This window comes from Pelmatolapia mariae, linkage group LG10_11 (assembly GCF_036321145.2).
Source record: "Pelmatolapia mariae isolate MD_Pm_ZW linkage group LG10_11, Pm_UMD_F_2, whole genome shotgun sequence".
Taxonomy (NCBI): Eukaryota; Metazoa; Chordata; class Actinopteri; order Cichliformes; family Cichlidae; genus Pelmatolapia; species Pelmatolapia mariae.
In genome coordinates this window covers 54,199,572-54,221,279 of record NC_086236.1, presented here as the reverse complement: position 1 = coordinate 54,221,279, position 21,708 = coordinate 54,199,572, and the positions used below count along the sequence as shown (strand labels likewise).

The 21,708-nt window shown below is 40.0% G+C and overlaps 1 protein-coding gene across 2 annotated transcripts; it reads right to left on the bottom strand.

Moving 5' to 3' along the window:
- Positions 1-445: 445 nt before the first annotated feature.
- Positions 446-21,282, bottom strand: st14 (ST14 transmembrane serine protease matriptase). Of its 2 annotated transcripts, none has more exons than XM_063486381.1 (19): positions 21,182-21,282; positions 13,644-13,788; positions 12,858-13,018; positions 11,135-11,205; positions 10,855-11,024; positions 10,128-10,163; positions 9,455-9,683; positions 7,806-7,945; positions 7,592-7,692; positions 7,113-7,222; positions 6,124-6,254; positions 5,573-5,677; positions 5,323-5,430; positions 4,831-4,944; positions 4,227-4,346; positions 3,597-3,777; positions 2,656-2,924; positions 2,045-2,181; positions 446-1,927 (listed from the first exon to the last, which is right to left on the bottom strand). In XM_063486381.1, exons 1-19 carry the CDS (start codon positions 21,206-21,208, stop codon positions 1,766-1,768), a joined length of 2,517 nt encoding a protein of 838 aa, XP_063342451.1. In that variant the 5' UTR covers positions 21,209-21,282; the 3' UTR covers positions 446-1,765. The 2 variants fall into 2 exon arrangements, with proteins under 2 accessions (XP_063342451.1, XP_063342452.1); XM_063486382.1 differs by lacking the exon at positions 21,182-21,282 and adding an exon at positions 18,526-18,625.
- Positions 21,283-21,708: the final 426 nt, after the last annotated feature.

Below are 21,708 nucleotides of genomic sequence, written 5' to 3'. Positions count from 1 at the left end.
TGTGCTGCTTTTAATGAAGACAGATGAGATAGTAGAACCCCCACTGTATGTGTATCCACCTCCTGAAGCCAACGCGCCTATCTCGAAGGGTAACAGGATAGAGCTGCGACAAAGGTAGGTATTATTTGACAATATGAGTTCGCCCTGTCACCTTTGTTCCCCAGGTAGGCCCGCTGCTCACGACAGGGAGGAGAAGAACACGCTCATTACAATTCTACTGTGAGAAGGGACAAAGTCTCACAAGGCCTGCATTCATTATGCACAACATAATACAAAACAAGGCCCCATCAAAGACAAATGATACAGGTAATGTAATTAGGTGCAGAGGAATCAGATAAAAGATGTTTATTATCATGACTCATAAAAATAGATACAAACGCACACACACACACAGAATAAAAGGTCCATAATCCAAGTCACAGTTTGTATACAATGCTCATGAAAATATCTTCTAAAATTTGTAGCCTCTCCCAACTTTCTACATACATATTTTGAAAAAAATAATACACATTTACATATGTATATAACCCTGCCAATTTTTTATTCTACAATTTCCTCCCCTTCAATAAATAATCCTTGGAAAAATTCTAGTTCTTATCCTGAGTGTAACAGTTGCAGGTGCGTTAGAATAAACCATCGGGTCAGATATGTTGCTGAAGGTGAAGTTGTGTCGTGATCAAACAGAGGAAGCTCTCACGGTGAAGAATGGATTGCATTGCTCTTGCAACTAGTGAAAACCGCACTGATTTACACTCAGGCTGTGTGATTGAAGACCCCAGTCGCCCTGAGCTTAACTGCAGACATGTGCAAAAGCCAGCGAGACCTAAACACCACCCTCTGCCCTTCTCTTGAGTATGACATTTTGCCTAATCATTCACCGGCAGGGCCCTCTATAAATAACAAATAAACTGATCTGGGTTGCTACAAGTTTTTATGAATCACTCCAGTCTAACTCTTCAATGTTCATGCTAGTGTTTTTCCTATTTTCAGACTGCTGACTACAAACTGGTGTACTTTATTGCTGGCCATTTTCCAAAGCAAACTGTAGGCTTTTAGATTGATTACTGCATTTTCTACCTTCAAGGCAATTTTTGGTTTTCATTCATTTTAGTAGGATATGAAAATTCCCCAACCTGGATTTTTGTTCTTGTGTTATTTGTTTTTATTGTAGCTATTGTTTTTTTGTTTTGTTTTTTGTTTTTAAAGAAACGTCTGTCATTACATAAAACCATAAATTTATAGCCACTTACCGCATGAGCCTACTGGCAATGGGCAATATTTACTGCAGCAAGAGGATGAAAGCATCTCACAAAAGAGGAAAAAAAAAAAAAAAAAAAAAATCACATTAAAACTTTAACATACAACCACTTTCCAGAGTATGATACTGTACTCAGAAACACTCTGAATCCCTTAAAACAGTCACACTGGACAAAAAGTAATAATAAATTCAGTAAAAATAATTCACAAACTACACATATTTCATATTTCTCTGTGTATTTACCGCTTAAAGAGGTCATGAATTGATGGGGGTAACTATGCTCATTGTGCTAAAGATCGTCTTTAAAAATTACATAAAATACCGTGCCTGAAGTCAAGTAGCTGATGCGAGTAGCTTTGTCCATGCAACAGTATCCTCAGTAAATCTTGGCAAGCTTTGTTCTGATCAGAATACCATGTTCAGTCTGATGGGGTTTTTTTAAAGCACTGATGACCTTGAGCAACAGGATGGGTTACTCTGCAACCCAGCCTGTTCCCCACACAAACATCAAATATTTGCCTCCTGTTTAATCCATTCTCTGAGCTTGGTGACGCGCGTGTAGACACCAGGCTTGTTCCGACGAGCGCAGCCCTCTCCCCAGCTCACAATGCCCGCCTGGAACCACTTCCCGCTCTCTTCGAAGCACGCCAGGGGGCCTCCAGAGTCACCCTGGTGATCACGGTTGGAGGAGAATGGTTGTTAGACTGCATTTGGATGCGATCTGTCCATATCAACAAATTGTTTTGTTTTTTTCCATGTCTTTAGGAAATGTGCACACAATCTCACCTGGCATGCGTCAACTCCTCCAGACAAGTATCCACTGCAGAGCATCCTGGAGGTGACTTGGCCTTCTGTGACCACGTCACACACGGAGTCATTGATGATTTTCACTAATGCTTTCTGTAAAATCTGTGCGGCTTGACCTGCAAGAGCATGACAAAGGGGTCAGTACTGTGCCACATGACCTCGCCTTCCAGTGCTGTCATAAAAAAGGTATTAACCAATGACTGTTTTCTACAGTCATTGGTTAACGGGGTAGATTAATGTTAGCTAATGAAGGTTTAAGAGGCGACACAGCAGAGCCGACATCTGTGTTAATATATGTATAGGGAATAAAGCAGATTTGAGAAAGGAAGACAGAAAGAAGTGCAAGAGGAGTATGTCGTGATTGGAGAGATTAGGAAATGGGATGGACAGTGAATGGAATAAGAAAGATAAAGGAAAGTAAAAGGAAGGAAGGAAAGGAAGGGAGGGAGGATAATTATGATGTGCACTGGATAAGCAAAAGGTAAAAAACAGAGTGGGTCACCAAAAAATAAATACATAAATGAATTTTTTTTAAATTAAATTTAAAATGACTACAGTTGTTCAGAGAATCACCATTACATTTATAATACCTCCTTCTCGGAGAGCGCCCCAGCCTGTGACCCAGCAGGACATGCCTGCTGGGAAGACATGGGAGGAATCGGGTAGGCAGATGGGTTGGATGGTATTGGCAAATACCAGAGGTTCAATGAGCTCCAGCAGAGCAATGTCATAGTCAGATGTCATTTGACTGTAAAGCGGGTGGGGGATGATTCTCTTCAATTTGCGGGACTGCACGTTGTCGAAGTTGTATTGGTTCTGCATGCCACTGTAGGACTGCCAGCTGGATGGATCTTTGTTCCTGCGGTAGTACAGTATCATGGAGGAAAGTTTTACATTTTTTTGTATTTAGGTATAAAATAGGGAAGAAATATGAGTAAGCATGGCATAATCTAATGTAATCCATTACAGCAGCCCTGCAACAACATTTAAGAGTTTAGTCACTGCTTTTGGTTCCGTCAGCTCGACCAAAACAAATAAATTTTTTTTAAAAAAAAAAATAGTTTTGAACTGAAAGCAAAAAACATCTCACATTTTTTTGGGCTCACATAAAAATGACCAGACCTCTCTTACATGCTAAACAAAAACTTTTTATTTAAAACTTCACAAATGCAGCTCCTGCTACACTCATTATTAGTATTGCATTTAACTTTTAGATTGGATTAAGAAATTATTCAAGACATAAAATGTGTAGAACTGTGAGGAATACTAAATGCATTGTATGGCAAATATGTGAAAATAAACCCATCTCAAGCTCAGTCATAATTCAATTGTCTCAGTCTGAACAGTATGCTTAGTGCACCACCTATAGGCACTCTGATGAAAACATTCCCAGGATACCACCACCACCAAGATTCCTTCCTGAATTGCAACAGATGCAATTTTTTGCAGAACTCTGTTTTTTTCTGAACAGTTCGTATGCTACACAGAGAGAACTACAGTTGTGTATGAGTGCTACGGATCTGTGACTTACACTGGGTCGCCGGTGATAAAACAGTGAGCGGCCGAAAGAAGCCACGTGTTAGAGATGATTGAGGCACCACAAGTCGGCCCGTTGGTTAACAAGTGAAGGCTAACCTGCCAAGGCCACTCCCCTAGCTCAGCATTCTGCCCTCCTACGATGCGATTCAGCTTGTAAGGCCTGGTGCCACAATCTGTAATTTGACAGAAAATATAACAGAGGCAGAGAGGAAGTAAGAGAGAACAATTAGAAACTGCGATTAAGTTAAAGCCATCATGATGCCAAACCTGGCTGCAAATACTATTATGACTCTTTGGAATCTTAATAAGGCATACATGCGTATTAGCCGATCCAAAAAACAAAAAAAGAAAAGAAATTAAATTAATAAATAGAGACAAAGCCTGAGGCTGAAATGTAGGGAAAAAAACCCAAAAAGTTCAGAGATAACAAGAGCTGCTTTCAAAGAAGAATGAAATAAAAGCAGTCGAGGCCTGGGGCTCTTTTCTAACAGACAGCCCAACATGCAGCTCAGCCCAGCTTCTCCAATATCACCTGAATGGCAATGAAGAAATTAGGACCACTTGCAGCAATTTTTAAAAACCCAAATCTCGCAAGGGGTGAAGCAATTAAAGCATGCCTTACCACAAATGGCCTCATCCGAGTTATCAGAGCAGTCCTGGACGCGGTCACATTCGGCATTCACCTTGTTGATACAATCTCCGCTCTTACACTTGAAGCTATAGTCAGTGCATATACTCGTATCTGTAGTGGGGTGGAGACACGTCCCAAAATGAAAACACGCTTTAACCAGTAAAATAGTATGCAATCAGAGAGGCTTCAAAGTGACGCTTGAATACACAATACAGAGTGATTGAGGAGCTGATTGCATTGATTGGACATATTGATTGGGGTTGAGGTCTAATATCCCTATTTATTCACAGAAGTGAAAATCAAAAGGAAACGCAAGGGTGCCCCCTGTGTGTGTCTGAGTGAGCGAAAGGGAAGCTGATAAAGAGCGAAGTACAGAGTAGGAGGGAATGAAACAAAAAGAAACACAAAGCTAACATAAAATGTTTCGAGTTAAGAATCAGGTCTTCAGAGAAACGTCTTTGTTAAACTGCTATAACTGCTGAGCTGTGGATGAAGGTTCATTATTTAATGGTTTGTGTAAGATGCTTCAAAACAAACAACCCAAATAAATCAATGTTGGTGGTTTTAAGGGAAGAGAATAACAGAAGACACTCACCAGTTTTACAACCAACCTCATCGCTCCCATCTTTGCAGTCTTGCTTACCATCACACTGAACACTCTGTGGCAGACAAACCCCGTTCCCACACTGGAACTCATTTAGGGCACAACCTTGAGGCAATAGAACACAAGATGAAGAAATTGCAATAAAATTTTAAAATAAATAAATAAATAAAAACTTGAATAAAAGACAATCCAATGAGTTCTAGAAGGACATTAGTGGTACAGCCAGAGGCGCCATTAACATCTGCCTCCAGAGTTCTTGCATGTGTTGTATATGATTAAGCATCTGACAGGACGCTGGGTAAACTGGGCAAGGCTTCAAACAAACTCCATTCTAGATAGAATAATGAGCGTACACAGCCAAGTCGTCACTGGCTGTAGTAGTAGTGGTGGTGGTGATGGACTTTTATTGTTTTAGCACAGCAAATAGGCTAAATAGGGTTTTTGCATGTACTGAAGAGTCCTCCAAGAGGTGGGAATACTTACCGCACATTTTCTCATCACTTCCATCCCCACAGTCGTTGACGCGATCACACACCCAGAGTTTCGGTTTACACATACCATTATTGCAAGCGAACTGGTCCTTATCGCAATCTGAAACAACAGAAATTTCAACAATTCATCTTAAGAAGATGTATATATGAATGATTGGGAAATTCACAAATAAGGATGCCAAAAGAAGTAGTTCTGAGGAATAAAGGTAAGAAAAGCGGGGCAGGGATAAGGACGAACTTACTGCACTGCCTCTCATCGCTCATGTCACCACAGTCGTTCCAGCCATCACACTTCAATTTCTGGTCGATGCACATGCCATTGGTACAGGCAAACCGGTTAGGGCAAGCTTATCCCATAACACATAGAAAACATGGGTCGGGGTGGGTGGGTGGGGGTATAGTGACAAATTGAGCAAAACAGAGTTATGCATGTTCACAAGACGAGTCATGCTGCCAATGCTTGCCCCTGTTGATCAGAGCAATTATAAATTCATTTTAGTCAAGCTTGGAGACAACAAAGAGTGGAGAGTATTGAAAGTGACGTGCTCCTGACTGACAGTGACAAATAAAAAGGAGTCAGTAAATAAGCTCTTCAGTGATTAGAGTGGCTCTTGAGTTTCCCTGCCACAGATGAGAAAGCATGAACACTGAACAGCTCCGTTTGACTACCAGTCAGTTATCATCTAACAACACGGTTACTGTGCAGTCTCACAGCCGTCACCGTCACATTGTGACAGACATTTCACTCATAACACAACATGTTGTGTAAATTTAGTTGAGAGACAAGACTTACGGTTTGAAGGATCATAGGAACTGTACTCTGCACTGAAGCCTTTGTCAGTGTGAGACTGATCAGAGTGGAAATTAACCACTAGAACGTTGGTGTCAGAGGTCAAAGACAGTGATGCGACTTCTCCACAATACCTGAAAGACAAAAGCAAAATTCAGTTTAAGTTTCGGATACGGTTATGGTAGCTTTTGGTGAAAAAGTAATTGCTCAGATTCTGAAGAGGCAGCACAAGACAGAAAGGTTGTAAACAAACCAGTTTACTGTAAATAAACAAGGAAAATACACAAGGCAGTCAAATCAGACCAGGAAGTAAGGAAACAGTTTTGTTAACAGATATATACACATGCGTAAATATAGTACATATATCAGCCAACATTAGTATTAACCTGACTGGTATTGGCCTATTAGCAAATAAAATTATTTCTCCACGACCATCACTGTTACTCACTGATCACAAAATCTCATAGGTTTGAAATTATGGGAACAAAACAGCACATGGGAGAAATTCACCTTCTATATGCCATAAAGGAATCCCAGAAAGGCTTTTTTGAAAAACATATTTATCTGATATTTTTAGATGAAAATACTGCCAATAATCACAACTCCTGCAACTAAAAATGAAAAATACCACATTTGCTTTGCGTTTCATATGGGACGTAAAACCAACTCTTGTGGATGAAAGTCGCATGTTGGATCCCATCCTCCAATACAACCTCATCTTTATTAGGTTCTTATCTCTCCTCACATAATAAAGCTATAAAAACCACATGATTCTAACTGGTCACGGGTAATTATGCTATTGGTGCATCATGATGTCACAGGTTGATAGGATACACACCAAATGTGCACCTGTTAATGCCACATTTTAGTTTTCACATTCTAATAATATTTCGTTGTGGCCTTGGCACAATGAGGAAAAGAAACAAACAAAAAGGTATCAGAATCAACTTTGTGTTATTTTGGACATCAATATGAGGAACTGAATATCTTACTTGTTTCCCATAATTTCCACATAGTCTTTGTGACATAAACGGGTGTCCACCCCAGGCTCTTTCATGCGAAACATGGTGAACCTCAGCCGTACTTTGCTCCCAGGAGTGACCTGTAATACAAAAGAATAGCTGATTGTATTTTTTTTCCTCCCTTCACACACAGAACTAAGATACACACCAAGCCACAGCTATCGTGGAACTGAGCGCACACACACACACACACACACACACACACACACACACACACACACACACACCAACAAACTCAACCGAACACACAAAACACTGCAGCCCAGCTAGAACTGCAGCAGAAACAGCAGTCTGACAGATGAAGATAGAAGAGGTACTGTGCAGTAGTGCTGCCTCAGCATCTCTCTCATGGCAGGCTAAGCATGGTGAAGGAGGAGGAGGAGCAGGGGGTGTGTGGGGGTAAAGGTTCAAGCAGAGGAGGGGCTGGGGAAAGGCAGAGTGGTACATACCGTGATGGTCCACTTGCAGTCTGTAGCAGGAGGATAAAAGCTTGGGTAAAGTGGGGAGGTGAAGTTTCCCTCTTTTTGAGAAAGGCTGCCACCACACTTAACTGAAATGAACATGTCATACATTTAGATTCTTACAGAACATACTAGAGTTTGTCATGGATTTACGTGTAAAGGTAACATCTAGGCACATCTAGATGCATGTCTGCTTTTTTACCATCAGTCTTGGGGATCGCACTGTACGCAGCTTGGAAGCCAGGCTTCTCAGCATTAGTCTCAGTTATAAAGTTAATCAGCATGATGTTGTTAGATGACACAACCTCCAGAGGGTTAGAAGGAGGCCTCTGACCACACTTCCTGTGAACCAAGGAGAAGCGGTAAAGCAGCAAGGTAAACAAAATTGATTATGATTATGGAATCCAAAAAACAGTCTGAAAACAGGAAAGACAACCATGAAGCCAAGTCATGTGTCTGATGCATTTACTGACTGGAGATTGGGTGCTCCAACTAAGAGAGGGCAAACGTAACTGTATGCATTTTTAGCCAGAAGCACTAAAACACCGATACAGCAAACAGATTTAAAATGGTTCATGGAAAAAAAAAATAATAATAATTTGAGAAGAAATCAATAGATAAGCAGAGGGAAGTGGAGAAAGAGAAAATGAAGCAGAGAGAGATGGACAGAAATTGCTTAGGCCGACTTTCAAAGTCAAACAATGGGAACATTAGCAAGAAAGTTTTAGCATGGCTCTGCTGGCAGCAGAGCCACGGAGGTGTGAATGACGCTGCAAGAGCAGCAATACATCTACCCTCAGTAGAATAATGTCATTACAGAGTATTATATTATGGCTCTCATAAACCTCATGTCACCTTGGATAAAGCTGATCACTCAATAGTATTATAAAAATTGTATGCATCACTTGGTAACACGCATTTGTTTGGCAGTGGTTTCTGGGTTTGAAATTGCCTGCAGCTACAACTGATGTTGCATTCAGGAGCTTGTAGTTTCAGAATCATATCCATCCCACTGATCACAAAGTGCAATTACAGACAGTGCTGTAGCAGGATTCAGGGTGGCACCTTTCACACATTTAATAGGAGAGGTCCCTTTTGAGCCAACTCAATCTCACCAAGGTCTCAGAAGTTGACAATAAATGGGACATATAGCACTAAAGGCTTTCAGAGCCCCCCAAAAATGTAATCAAAAATCCAGTGAAAGGATTGGAGTGGAACATGTTCCACCTACATCAAGAAAATATTTGTTCAGATATCCTTTTGCAACCTTTAAGTCAAACATAAAGTAACCAGTTCTCTTCTGTGAATCTCTTTGATCATCGGGACTAAAAAGACAAATGTTGGTAGAAATCCTCCTACTAAGGTTTACAGCAATACTACAGTTTACCTGATGTACTGTAGAAACAAAAGCTCAATTTACTGGTTTACTTTTTGTCACCTTATCTGTATTAGTCATGACAAAATGTGGTCCTGAAGATACACAGCATAGTGGGAACTACTACAAACACAGTTTTTGGTAATTTAGCAGGCAAATACACAGGTGTGTCTGTGGAAAAATGCACAGCAGACCTCTATGAAAAGTGCACAATTGACCACCATTTATACTAATGGGCTGAAAAGCCAACATGTTGATAGGTGTTATGGCTTATTTGATATCATACTCGATATTTGATCACAATTTTTGTACTTTTTTAAATAATGGAATTTCTTTCACAGGGAATACGGCAGTAAAAACAAAAAGACATTTAGCTAGTAAATGGTATAGTGGTATTATCCTTTAATTTCCTTTAATAAAGAATCATTATTATTACTCCCACCACAAACCTTCTGGATATTTACACCACTACTTACTTTGTAATGGCCTGAGAATCGTCTGGACTCAAAGAGTCATAGATGTAGACAAAGTCGTCTGAGCAGTCATCCTCAATGTAGAAATAAAGGAAATTGACAACTATAACGTTTTCCTCCGAGGCTCGGATTTGCCACTGACACCGTGACTTAGGGGGGTAGCCCGTGGAGTACCCTGGAGATGAAAAATTCTGGGGATTTGTGTCAGCTTCCAGGCGGTAGAAACAATCATCTGTGAATGAGAACACGGGTTAAATCAGAGTGGGCAGGGACATGTGGCACTAGGAAACAGCCAAAAGAAAACATAATCATCATCATGGCCTGTAGTGACTTTGTAAAACACATTTACACAAATATTGTAAATAAATGAATAGACTTTTGCCTGAAGAAATAACTCATCTGTAGTTAGTTCTATACCGTCACTTGATGTTAACGTGAGGACGGCAATTACGGTAATGCAAAATAATACATCTGAAGGTTATAACCCATCAGACGGAGTCAAAGAAAAGTGGCTCACTCTTGCCTGATACTCAGTTCTCAATCTCTGACTAGAGCAGCAGCACATGTACAGTACAGGCTAGACCAGTCATTCGTTACAGACTGGCAGGAGCGTGAGCATCTAGCCAGCTGGAAAATTACAACTGCGAGTGATTGAAATGGGACATGCAGTACTCACTGGCTCTTGGGTCCCTGGCCATACGAGAATCCGTGACTAGAGACAGAGAGAGGGGGTGGGTGACAGAGAAACAGAAGGAAAGGTAAGAATGGGTCACTAAAGTTGGGAGGCTGATAGAATTTGATGCATGAGCCTAAAATATTTGGGTTGCACATTTTCTGTTCCATTTCCCTGCGGTTAAGGGAACCGGTGATGGTGTGTAGCTCTTTCTGCTCCATCTCACCTTGCCCTACAGCAGCAACTCATACATCTCTGTCTAACTATCTGGGACAGCAACATCAAATCATACCCACAGAAATCATTTTAAAAGGAGGACCGAAACCACTGAGTCACAGGGCCAACACTTGGCTGGTGGCCAGGATGTGGACAAATGCAACGTGAATGCTGAGAAGACAGAAGGAAGAAAAATGGCTGTCTCGAGTGAGGCCAGGCCCCAGCTAATATCATTAGAGGATCCAAACAGCATAAAATGTGCAATCTCAGATGCAGCACAAGCTGAGAGGTCTGGCTTATCAGTTATCATCTTATCAGCACAACTCAAAGCAAGCCCCTGTAATATAAATACAAAGCAAACAGAATACCAATTTGGAAACCATACAACAATAACGCTATTCTGATCTGTATTCACAAAGCTTTATCTTTCTTGATTTTTAAAAATCAAATACTAAAACCAACTAGGGCAACACGTCTTGTGACCCCCCCCCCACCAGACCCTGGTGTTACATACGTGAGGCAGTGACTTGACTGATCTTGACATCAGGGGCACTTGCCGAGCGGCTTTGCCTAATGCCACTCTCCAGTGCATCCAAGATCCGCTCCTCTGAAACGTCCGGTATCATCTCCAGGTCGCTGTGTGGAATGTTAAACTGAGACCAGTAGTAGGCTTTCACGCCCTCGCTGGTGTAAGCAGACAAATGGAAATGGAATCAAAGAAACAGATTTGAGCATTCAAGAGGTCACAAAAACCTAAACAGCTAAATACCAAAAGCTAAAATAGCTAACAGTACCTGAATGCAGTGACTACAGATTTGGTGTAGTATTTTTCGAGGATTGGATCTTTCTTTAAATAGTTCCCCAGCTGTGGAGAGACAATGTATTCCACTTAATATTTATAAGATCTGTGCATGTGTTCATACTCAACATATAAATAGCATAGCAGTTAGTATAATAGTTAGTGATAAGAGCTGAAACAAAAGCTTAATTTGCTTCCTTTTTATAAATTACATGTGACTGAAAGCAGCACAAAGACAGACCAAGAAATATTTTGGTCTTTCTGAAAACTACATACTCATTTTTTTTAACTAATCAGAAGGTTGGTGGTTCAATCCCTGGCTGCTCCCAGTCTGTGTGCCAAATAACCTAGGGTGAGATACTTTTCCCAAGTTGCTCTCCGATCCACCCATCGGAGTATGAATGTATGTGATGTTAGACAGAAAGCACTTACTCAGGAAAAAGCATAGAAAAAAAAGTGCTTGTATGAATTGGTGTGAATGGCTGAATGAGGCAAGTTGTACAAAGCGCTTTGAGTGCTCAGGTAGAGTAGAAAAGTGCTATATAAGTATAGGTCCATTTACCATTTTGAATTAGATACTGAAAAAAAACATGCTAGAAAGTTAGGCTGAAAAAATGTCTAGTGGAGGATTTCACATCTATTAGAGCTTAATCATTATTTATTTATCTATTTTAAGAGCAGACTGGAGTCTTTTAGAAGTAAGAATGGGGAGAAAAGTTAGTTCAACAAAACCAAAAAACCAGACTTGATTAAGTAGCGAAAATGACTTGGGTCAGAAAAACGCTGCATTCTCCAAGTCAGAGCTCATTTAAGATGGACTGAAGGGAAGTGGGATTGCGCAGACAAATCAAAATTTGGGAATTTTTCTTGAAGTACCTGTACACCACATCATGTAATATTTTTCAGTAGACTGAAACTAAAACAAAGGGAGGCTCTGAACAGCTGGAATCCTATATCAAGCAAGAATTAGCAAACACTTGCTTTCAAAAATACAGCATCCTCAGGACACTCGGTGTGCTGGTAAAAAGAGAGATGATGCAATACAGTAGTAAATATGATTGGGTATCTTTAAAAAACAAAAACAAAAAAACCCAACAAAACATGTTGCTTGCATCAAATTCAAAATGTGTGTAGATTTTCTTAAATATTCTTACTTACAGCATGTAATGCTGTCTTTGTTCTATTTTAGATTAAATAGAAGGGTTCAGTGATATGGAAATGAGTGCATTATATATTGTCTAGATTTTACTCGGCATCCTTTCCAACTTTTTTTGGAAGCAGGGTTGCGCATCGCAAAGCTTTCATCCAATTGTGTAGTCATCTAATATTCTTGTCCAGCACTTCCACTCTAATTCTCATCTAACACCCTCACTTATGTAGCTTTCAGTGAGAAAGTGTGCGCTTGATGGGTTTGAGGGAGGGCTTTTTGTTATCAACATTCTCCTAAGTGGTGCTACAAACATCTCCACTGCCTCCAATAATAGGAGATGCTGTTGAGGGAATTACTCAGGGAATGCACGGAGTTTTATTCCACCCACACAAATGTGCCCTTTAGCGCTTTCTGTGCACTGGGATGGACATATTTAAAAAAGCATTTCCTCAATGGCAAACAACATTCAGTGCTAATCCTTAACAAGAGCACTCAAAACTCTGCTCTAAATAGTTAACAATAACAATGCACATGACAGAAAGGGAACAAAACAGGGTGTCAGACTTACAACTGTCTCCAATTTTTCTGCCAGAGCCTGGAATTCTGGGCTGCTGGTGTCCTCCAGGTTTTGGTCATAAGGTTGATTAACCAGCTTCATACGCCCGCTAAAAACCGGTACTGATTGACGGAGCTGCTTACTGAGGGCGGCATCTGAATCAGCATCTTTAACTTGGAAGAGAAGCAGATGAGAGTTAAGTGTTTGATCAACAAAATGGGATGAGATGGTTGCTTCTGATGAAAGGGGAAAGTTTTCAACAGGCCTTCAAGCACTAGCTGAGACTGTACAGTGCAATCTTATGCTGTGACGACAGTTTGCTCTCAGGGCAATTAAAACAGTCAGTCGAATCAAGACGGTGTTTATCAAGACTTCAGAAGCCTTTTTATCAGGCTCCGTATGTGTAAATGACAAGAAAGCTGCGCCATGGTCTCTGTGACATTTTTCTCCTTTGCGTTATTAAAAAGAACGTCAGAGCTGTCAAACAGGCTAACACTAATGGGAAATTACAAAACCCAAACAAGCCACTCTTGCACTCACATTCAAAGAGCTGTGCTTTCACAGCAAGTGTAAATGATCTACTTCTGTTTATCGTGCTCTAAAAGGTTTGGCAGTAAGCAATGTTAACAACGCAACTATCCATTTACATTCTGTCAAGGACAACTCTGATTTTCGGACAGATCGTCTGCGCACAATGTCCAGCAATTGTCTTCATCCTGAATTTATCAAGCATATCAAAGCACGCACGCCAAGCACCCACCCTGGACGGCATATTCAAAGAAAGCTTTTAATACTCACAGACAAAAAACCAAATGAGGAAAGCTGCGACGGCTGAAAGGATGAGAAGTGCCACAACAACACCAATCACGATGCCAGTCTTGCTCTTTGGTGGTGCCTTCTCTTTTTGGTTTAAAAAGTCGATCCGCTCATGTTTGCTGTGCCCCTGATGCAGAAAGAGAGCAAAAAACACAGTGAGCAAACAGAAAGGAAGCCACATTGTCAGTGCAGACAACATTTACACCGTGAGCTGCAGAGAAATATTTAGTTTTTCCTAAACCTTAAAATAGTGACCAAAATTCACCGGTAAGAAGTGGGTCTTTAAAACAGACTGTAGAGAAGATGGGCATAGCCTCTGGGTCTGAAAAATGAAGCCAATGTATCCTAATGGCCAGCTAGTTCTCTCTGGTCAGCAGTATAGAAGTCTATTAGAGAATTAGTGTACTGCTCATTTGATTGATACTTTAATAAAGGTTTTCCTAATTAGCTTATGGTCTTTATTGTTAGTTAGTTTCATAAAAACTACTTGTTGACATTATAAATAATGGTGCCATTTAGAGGATGATGTCATTTAGGGTGTGGCACTGCGTGTAGTGCCTATAGTGTTTAATGGTAGATTTTTGTCTGCACAAGTCAAATTTCTGTATGTAATGTACAGACTACCATGATCAATACATGTTTTTGACTTTTGCATGGAGTGGTATTGCGGTGGGGCATGGCCTGCAGTGCCGTGCAGGGAAGGCAGACGCACCTGCACGGAACTGGGTCCTGCAGTATTGTTGTTGTCGTCAGTGTGTGTGGCTGGCAGCGAGAGACAGCTGCAGCCAACTGTGTGTATACAGCAAATAAACGATGCGGCAAAGCACGAAGGTGCACCCAGGTCTGCTGTGGGTTTGTTATGGGTATAAATTATTTTTGCCTCTCGCTATTATCTTGTCCATCTATGGTTCAAACTTACCATTTCTATGAAATTTTGAAATGTAGATTCAAAGTGATTTTTATACTTTTAATTACAGAAACAACTTTGCAAACTCATTAATCCCACAACAGAAGTGAAAAGCACATCTGTGAGTTCTTCAAGCTTTACTTTTTAATCTTTTTAAACTTCAAATGTTTCATTGGCTGTCATGAAGAAATGAGCTCCCTGTGTACAAGGTAGAAAAAACTGTTTTATTCCAAGTAATATGTTGCTGCAATGCAACAGTTACATGTGTTGTGAAACACTTTGGACTACTTTCCAGGAGTGACAAGTTCAGACAGGTGACTTGTTTTTACACAAGACTGACAAAACCAGTTTAGTAACTGTGCCTTTTTTTATTCACGCAGCAGCACACACGCTTACATTCAGAAATTCAGCATGATAACCAAGATAAAACATCATAATATGGACATGTGCTTCAGGGTGTGTGTGTGTGTGTGCCGATACTGTATGAAAGTCTGTTACCAATCTCGCTCAAGTGGGTGGACAGAGAGAAAGGTTTTAGGCCTGTTAGTAATCAACACACAATGAATTCAGTGCCAGTAGCCCCTGAGTGAAGAAGCCAGAGTGCCATTAGGGATGGAGAATCACTTTGGTATTAAATCAATTTGTCAGATGTGCTGCCCCTTAAGATGGGGGCTCAATTACATGAGTCTAGATGATAACTCATGGCAATTAAGGCCTATTCTTGCCCAGCTAGGGCTTCCACACATGCTTTCTAATTGGAATCTGCAACAGCAATCATGGGCTAAAATGAGGGGAATCATTAGATATGGGGTCAGCAAGTGCTCCAGGGTCTCTCTTTATTAGTCACCCTGATCACAGCCTAATAAAACTATTACATACTTTTCACCATATTCTATTCCTCGCTAGAAGAAGGAAATACTCTCTCATTCTGAATGTGCAGCATTTTTTTTAAATACCAAGTCAGTGAGCTATGCCACCCTAAATGACTGTAGGCCATCAGTCAACACTGAACTATGAAGATGTAGCCTAGTTGATGTGCAGGTTTACAGCGTATACCTGCTAAGAAAGCTCTGGCATTTAAATATGCCTACTTAAAAATGCACAAGCATACTTAACAACACAGCCTTGCAATAGAACTTCAACCTTCAAAGACACAAGCACTGAAGCTTCTGTGTGAGCATACCACACAAGAGTGAGAGCGCACCAGTTACAGGGCTCATTATTGTTGGCATCTGGTGGTAACCAACTACGGCAACACCTCAAGGCTGTGGATATAAACAGAAAAGAAAAAAAAAAAGACAAACAAAATAAGACAGACGCAAGTGTAGAAGTATTGAAGGAAGTTACCTGTTTCCACAGCAACAGGAGATGACTCATAGTAACGAAATGGATCTTTAGCTAGCTAGCTTAGCTCAATGGTTCTCAAATGTTGCCATCTGGAACATGTAACAGGGCTTTAGAGACCCGTACTTCCAGTTTTACAAACAGTTTTTAATCCAGCAGCCATAACTAAAGTCAATTCTCAGTTTTCTAGCATCATTCCAGCTGCTCCAAGGCACAGTAATAGCCCCTCTACAATGTTTTATTTTTCATTTTTAAGGCATTTAAGTGGGTTTTTGTAGCATGTATGGTTTTAGAGTACTTTAAACTCTTGCACAATTTTTACCTCTCAAGCACATTGAAATCTTTATACATTGGCTTTTTCATATCATTACATAGAATTTTTTATTTATTGGACAAACTCTATTACACTACTGGCTTCAAACTTGCTGTTAATGGTTAACAAGAAAACAACTTTCTTTTGTTAAAAAGAGACAACAAATTTCATTGTATGTGCTATATGCAATGACAATAAAGGTATTTGATTATATCACAAGGCAAAACCCTTATAAAAAACAAACTCACAAACAGAACAAATTAAAAAGCTGCCCATCTAGTAAACAGCATTTTATCTCTTGATGGTTTGTATTTAGATAATCTGGTATCGGCTGACGTGTTTCAATTATTGGTTAAATATGTATAACCTAAACAGAACAACAATATGTGTTTATGATTATGATCTATTCATCACCAGTAAAAAAAAAAAAAAGTGGTATGTACCAATTGCCCCATCTTTACAACCAAAGAAGGAGGAGCGCAAAAAATACACACAAAAAAACACTACAGTATGAATAAGAAGAAGAGGAGTGGTTTTCAGACAGATGCATCATCTTGTCGCGGTTCGAAAGGAGCACTTGCCAAACAATTGAAGAAGCAAACACCTTTTAGCAAAGCGGAGAGTCTTTCTTTTTTCTTTAGCCCCAAATTAACTTTAAAGCAGTGCAGTCATCTAATGAAGATCTAAACCACTGCCCCCAGTGTTTCAAGTTTCATGACTTTGGAGCTGGTTATGGTGTGTTGCTCAAGGACAGGTTGTCTACACCTACACCAAACTCCATTACACCACTGGCTTCAAACTTAAAAAGTTGTTAATGGTTAACAAGAAAACAATCTGGTTCACCACATGGGTGTTAAACATAAAATGTGAGCTGTAATTCCGCAGTCGTAACTGAGACGTCTTTATCGTCTAACCAGTCTTACAAGCAGGAAAGTTCATCCATGAGGTGTGGCTTGAAAGCTTACTTGTGAGCTTTTACTGTGTTTTTTAGTATATTCAAAAGCAGTTTCTTATATTTCGAGATACTACCATTTCACTTGATTGTTTTTTAAAGGACTCTATACATCTTCATTTCTGACATAATCATTTATCTAATGACTACAATAATAAATTGCTAAGAAAGGCAAAGACAAATGTTACGCAATTTGCGGTAGTCAACCACCACTAGTGAGGAAGGAACACACAGAACTGACACAGCTGACATTTAAGCCACAGCCAAAGTGAACTGCTAAGTGGTTACAGATGGTAAGTGTCATTTAAATGATGACATGCAAAGCATATATATATATATATATATATATATATATATATATACATATACACACACACACACATACACACACACACACATACACACACACACACACATAGGAGTTATCGTACCACACATGTTGCTATTAACTTGTGGTACCATAACAAATCAAAATGTCTGACATTAAAAACATTTTTTTTAAAGTACTACATGTTTCCAGATACACACTTATACACACCCACTGATCCTTTAAGACTCTTAAATGGGTGTGAACAAAATTTGAGCAACATGCAAGCTGCCATGTTTCTACACCAGTGTTTACTCACATAGGTGCCACCTGGTATTCTGTGCAATCCTATCAGATATTTAAAAAATACCCAAGGACAGCGACGACTTTGTTCTGTTCTTTTAACTCAAGTGTAGCCGTGTGCATTTCTTAGACGTGGACTTTCTGAAGTTTTCTGGGGGCTGCAGAGTCACAGCTCCACAGTGATACAAAGCTCACAAGAGGCCAGGCCTTAAGTATTGTACTGCCATACCATTGTTAGAATACTGAGGGACAATTTATATATCAAAATCAATAGACTAAAATCCACAAATTTTTCTTCTGTATTTTTCCCTTGCGCAGCCCTAGAGGCTACATTACACACACAATGCAGATCCATTGCGTTATGATAGCAGCAGCTAATACAGCCTCTAGCTGATCGCCTCGGGCAGAGACGAGGACAGGCTGGTCACTTGTTTTTAACTCCAGACACCCAGACTTTTCTCTGTAAAACTAGTGTGCAGTCTCACTAGATGGTGACCTAAGTGACATCAATTAATGCAGATTTTTACTGAGCTCCCGCTGGAGCCACAGCAGGCTTTATGCAGCTTGTTAAACATATGCAGTAGTTAACCTTAAAATCCACAAACATGCTTCTGTCTAAAAATGATGGCTTTACCTTATATGCCTTTGGTACGGCAACCAAAAGAGCCAATCAGCACAATACAGACTGCAGCGATGTCATTAAGTTTTAGTGAGCAGACGCCTACACACATTTCTCACCTGACAATAGCTCCAAGCATACAGTGGGAAAAATGTTGAACCAGGCAGAAGGTTGGGAACAGATAATTCAACAAATCATCCCTTACTGCATCTTTCCCAGTACTGAAGGAAGAACAATACATCAGGTCGTGCCCACTGGCACATTCTGTACCCAAAGATGCAGACGCTGGCTAAAGCTGAATTATGCAATAAAGTCTGTCAGGCTGAACATAACTGACCGCATTTAAGACTGTGTAAGATTTAAGCCGTCTCCAGTTTTGTCAGCATTAACAGGGATGTACCACTCGGTGAAGTCAAAATAAGATTTGACATCATCACCGTGTTTCCGTCACTTTTGTTGCTAAGTTATAACATGGCTGATTTGAAATGTAGGCTGAAACAGAGAGGAAAAGGCAGCACGGCCTTGCTTGAAGAATTATTTACCAACTCTGCTGAGTCACCACACAAACAGCAGGCAGAGTGCATTAATCACAGTATTCCCATTTGATCCAGTATCTAAGATCGACTTCATTGTGAGTAATCAAATCTTTAAAAAAAAAAACTTTCAAAAACTATGCAACCACAGTTTCGCTCAAGAAACAGTCTGTCATAGCTTTAAGATTAAAAAGGCAAGGCGTGGCATTTCAGCTCTGTGGCTCTGCAGTTAAAAGATTTCTTATTGGGTTTTATGCATTTTTATTTATGGAACATCCATCCATCCATCAATCTATCTATACCCAACTCTGTCCTTGAGCATGTATACATGTCAGAGGTTCTGAGTTACTTCAGTATTTTTTACAGCACATCGGAAAAGGAAATAGGTCAGGCAGTGAGGTGGTGGTAAATATAGTAAAGATAAGATGTCTAGATGTGACAATGTAGTAATTCTGCAGTTGCAAATGAACTACAAGCACACATTTACAAAAACTGATTTTGTTTTATCACATTTCAATATGCACACTTTTAAATTTAGAAAGATTGAGAGCTTTTGCAGGTTTCAAATTTTGCCACAACCCTAAAGGACTGGATGCATTTTTTACCATCTTTATTATCAAGGCTGGACAACTGCTGAACGCGTTCATACAGATGTGTGCAGGTTTACCATCTACAACAACTTCTTCTGCTATAGCATTTGATTTTGAGTCTTGTAGATATGCGTAACATTTCAGAATAAATATAAAAGGTAGTATTTTTCTGTGTCTTAGTAGAAGTCAGAGGTCGAGTCAGAATACACTCCTTCATTTACTTGGGTCAAATGTCATATATTGAGAGCATCCTCAACCTACACGATGGTACTGGAGATATTTCAACACATTATTAGTTAGCTCTTTCTTAATGTTATTCAATATATAGTTCCTGTTATTTATTCACAATACACCACACAGTGAACTTGCCTGGAAGTTTGAACGTTTCTCACTAAGCTGAGAAGCTGAAGTGCTAGTGGTTTTAAGCAGTTCTGACCAAAGCCTTGAAACCATTAAGGAATCCCTTTGCTAAGAGAAATTCACCTTTGGCTGTCTGTCACTTTTCTTTCCACCCACATGATGTACTGCTAATGCACAGAGTCTTAAACAAGACTGAATTACCGTATGAAATAAGTAGAACGGTATGGACATTTAAATACCGTAATGTATGCATGTTCCTGGAAAATTTGACCTGTAGGTTGAGCAAAGAACGCTCTTGGCAGTTTTCTCATCCTATTAGCACTGAACATGCAAGCCTGAGTAAATATTGTTCAGTAAAAAGCTTTTAATGCCAATAATAATAACTTTATTGTCAAAACTGAAGTCCTGCTCATCTGCCAGCCTCCATTCTACAAAAGCCACACCACACCTTTTTGCTGGGAAATCACTGGAAATGTGACGCTGCTCTGGATACTAGAATAGTTTATTAGAAATGTGTGAGAAAATCTCAGGGCCTCTCTGCCAGCACAGGCTACCCAGTTTTCTGGATTGGGGCAATCTACAGTTTAGATTTTTTTAATTCAAAGCTGTAAATTACATTCAGTCAAACTTGAAGATAATTCTAATTTCTAGTAACAGTAGCTATTCTGACAAAAGAGGACTGTCTGAGACCATCTCAGTTTCACCTTCTCTTACTGCAGGAACAGAAAACAACTCTTCTCAGGTGGTAACCAGAAATAGCTCACAGGCTTAATAATTAATCATTAATAGTTGATCTGATATTACACTAAACCTGCCTAAAAGATGCAACTTTGATTTGTAAAAAGCTGAAAAGCTGTTTGTTTGTCTTAATAACATGTCAAACACAAACTTTTGGACACTTTGCCCAAAATGAAAAACGGAGAAGGACCCATTTTTCTACTCAAGAAGTCTCAGTTTATCCATTCATTATGATGAGGGGACATCACGTCGCTGATCCCAAGGTGGGCGAGGCCTAGAAACAAGAGTCATTTAAGACTAGATTTAGCAGAAACGCTGTCAGGTGCTAAATATACGAGGATCAAGGGTTACATTTTGCAGAGATGTATTAGTGCCTCTTCTTGTCGTGGACACGGCCCACAAAGAGCCTGTCAGCAGCAGGTTTAACTTCAGAAGATCTGTGCGACTGTGAGCGCGACCAAACAGGAAACACTGAGGTAATGCTGACACCCAAGACTTAATAAATAAATAAATAAATAAATAAAGACTCGCATATCAAGTTGTACGAAACTTACATCTCTGTCATATCTGGCGGAATGCATCTTCAAAGAAGGATCCAAGAGAAGTCCCACGGGATCGAGACAACCCTTTTTGTTTTTTGTAGCTTGTTAGTTTGTTCCCCTTCACAAAAATTCAGCAGAGGTTCGGACCTTGCAGCTGTAGTGTTCAGTAAAAAGTAAATAAGTAAATCTTGTAGCTTTTTGACAATGAATCAAAGCTTCAGCACTCACTTCCTGAGTCGTCGAGGGCTGGGAATGCTGAAACACCTGAAACCGATTTTTTTTCCTCACACACCTATAACACAAGCCTCGCCCCCAAACACCTGTAGGTCCTGTCCCCACCCAAAAAAGAAAGCGTATTTCTAGTCACGTGATGTATAGCAATTTAACTTATAACTGCCCCTATCCTGTCCGGGAGTGCATACTAACATTTTGTTAAACCAGCTGCTTTTCTGTTTGGGGACTTGCTGAAAGAGGAAGCTTTTATTTCTTTATTTTCAAGACATGTGTTCCCCCTGCTGACCATTTAGAGAGGTTGCTGC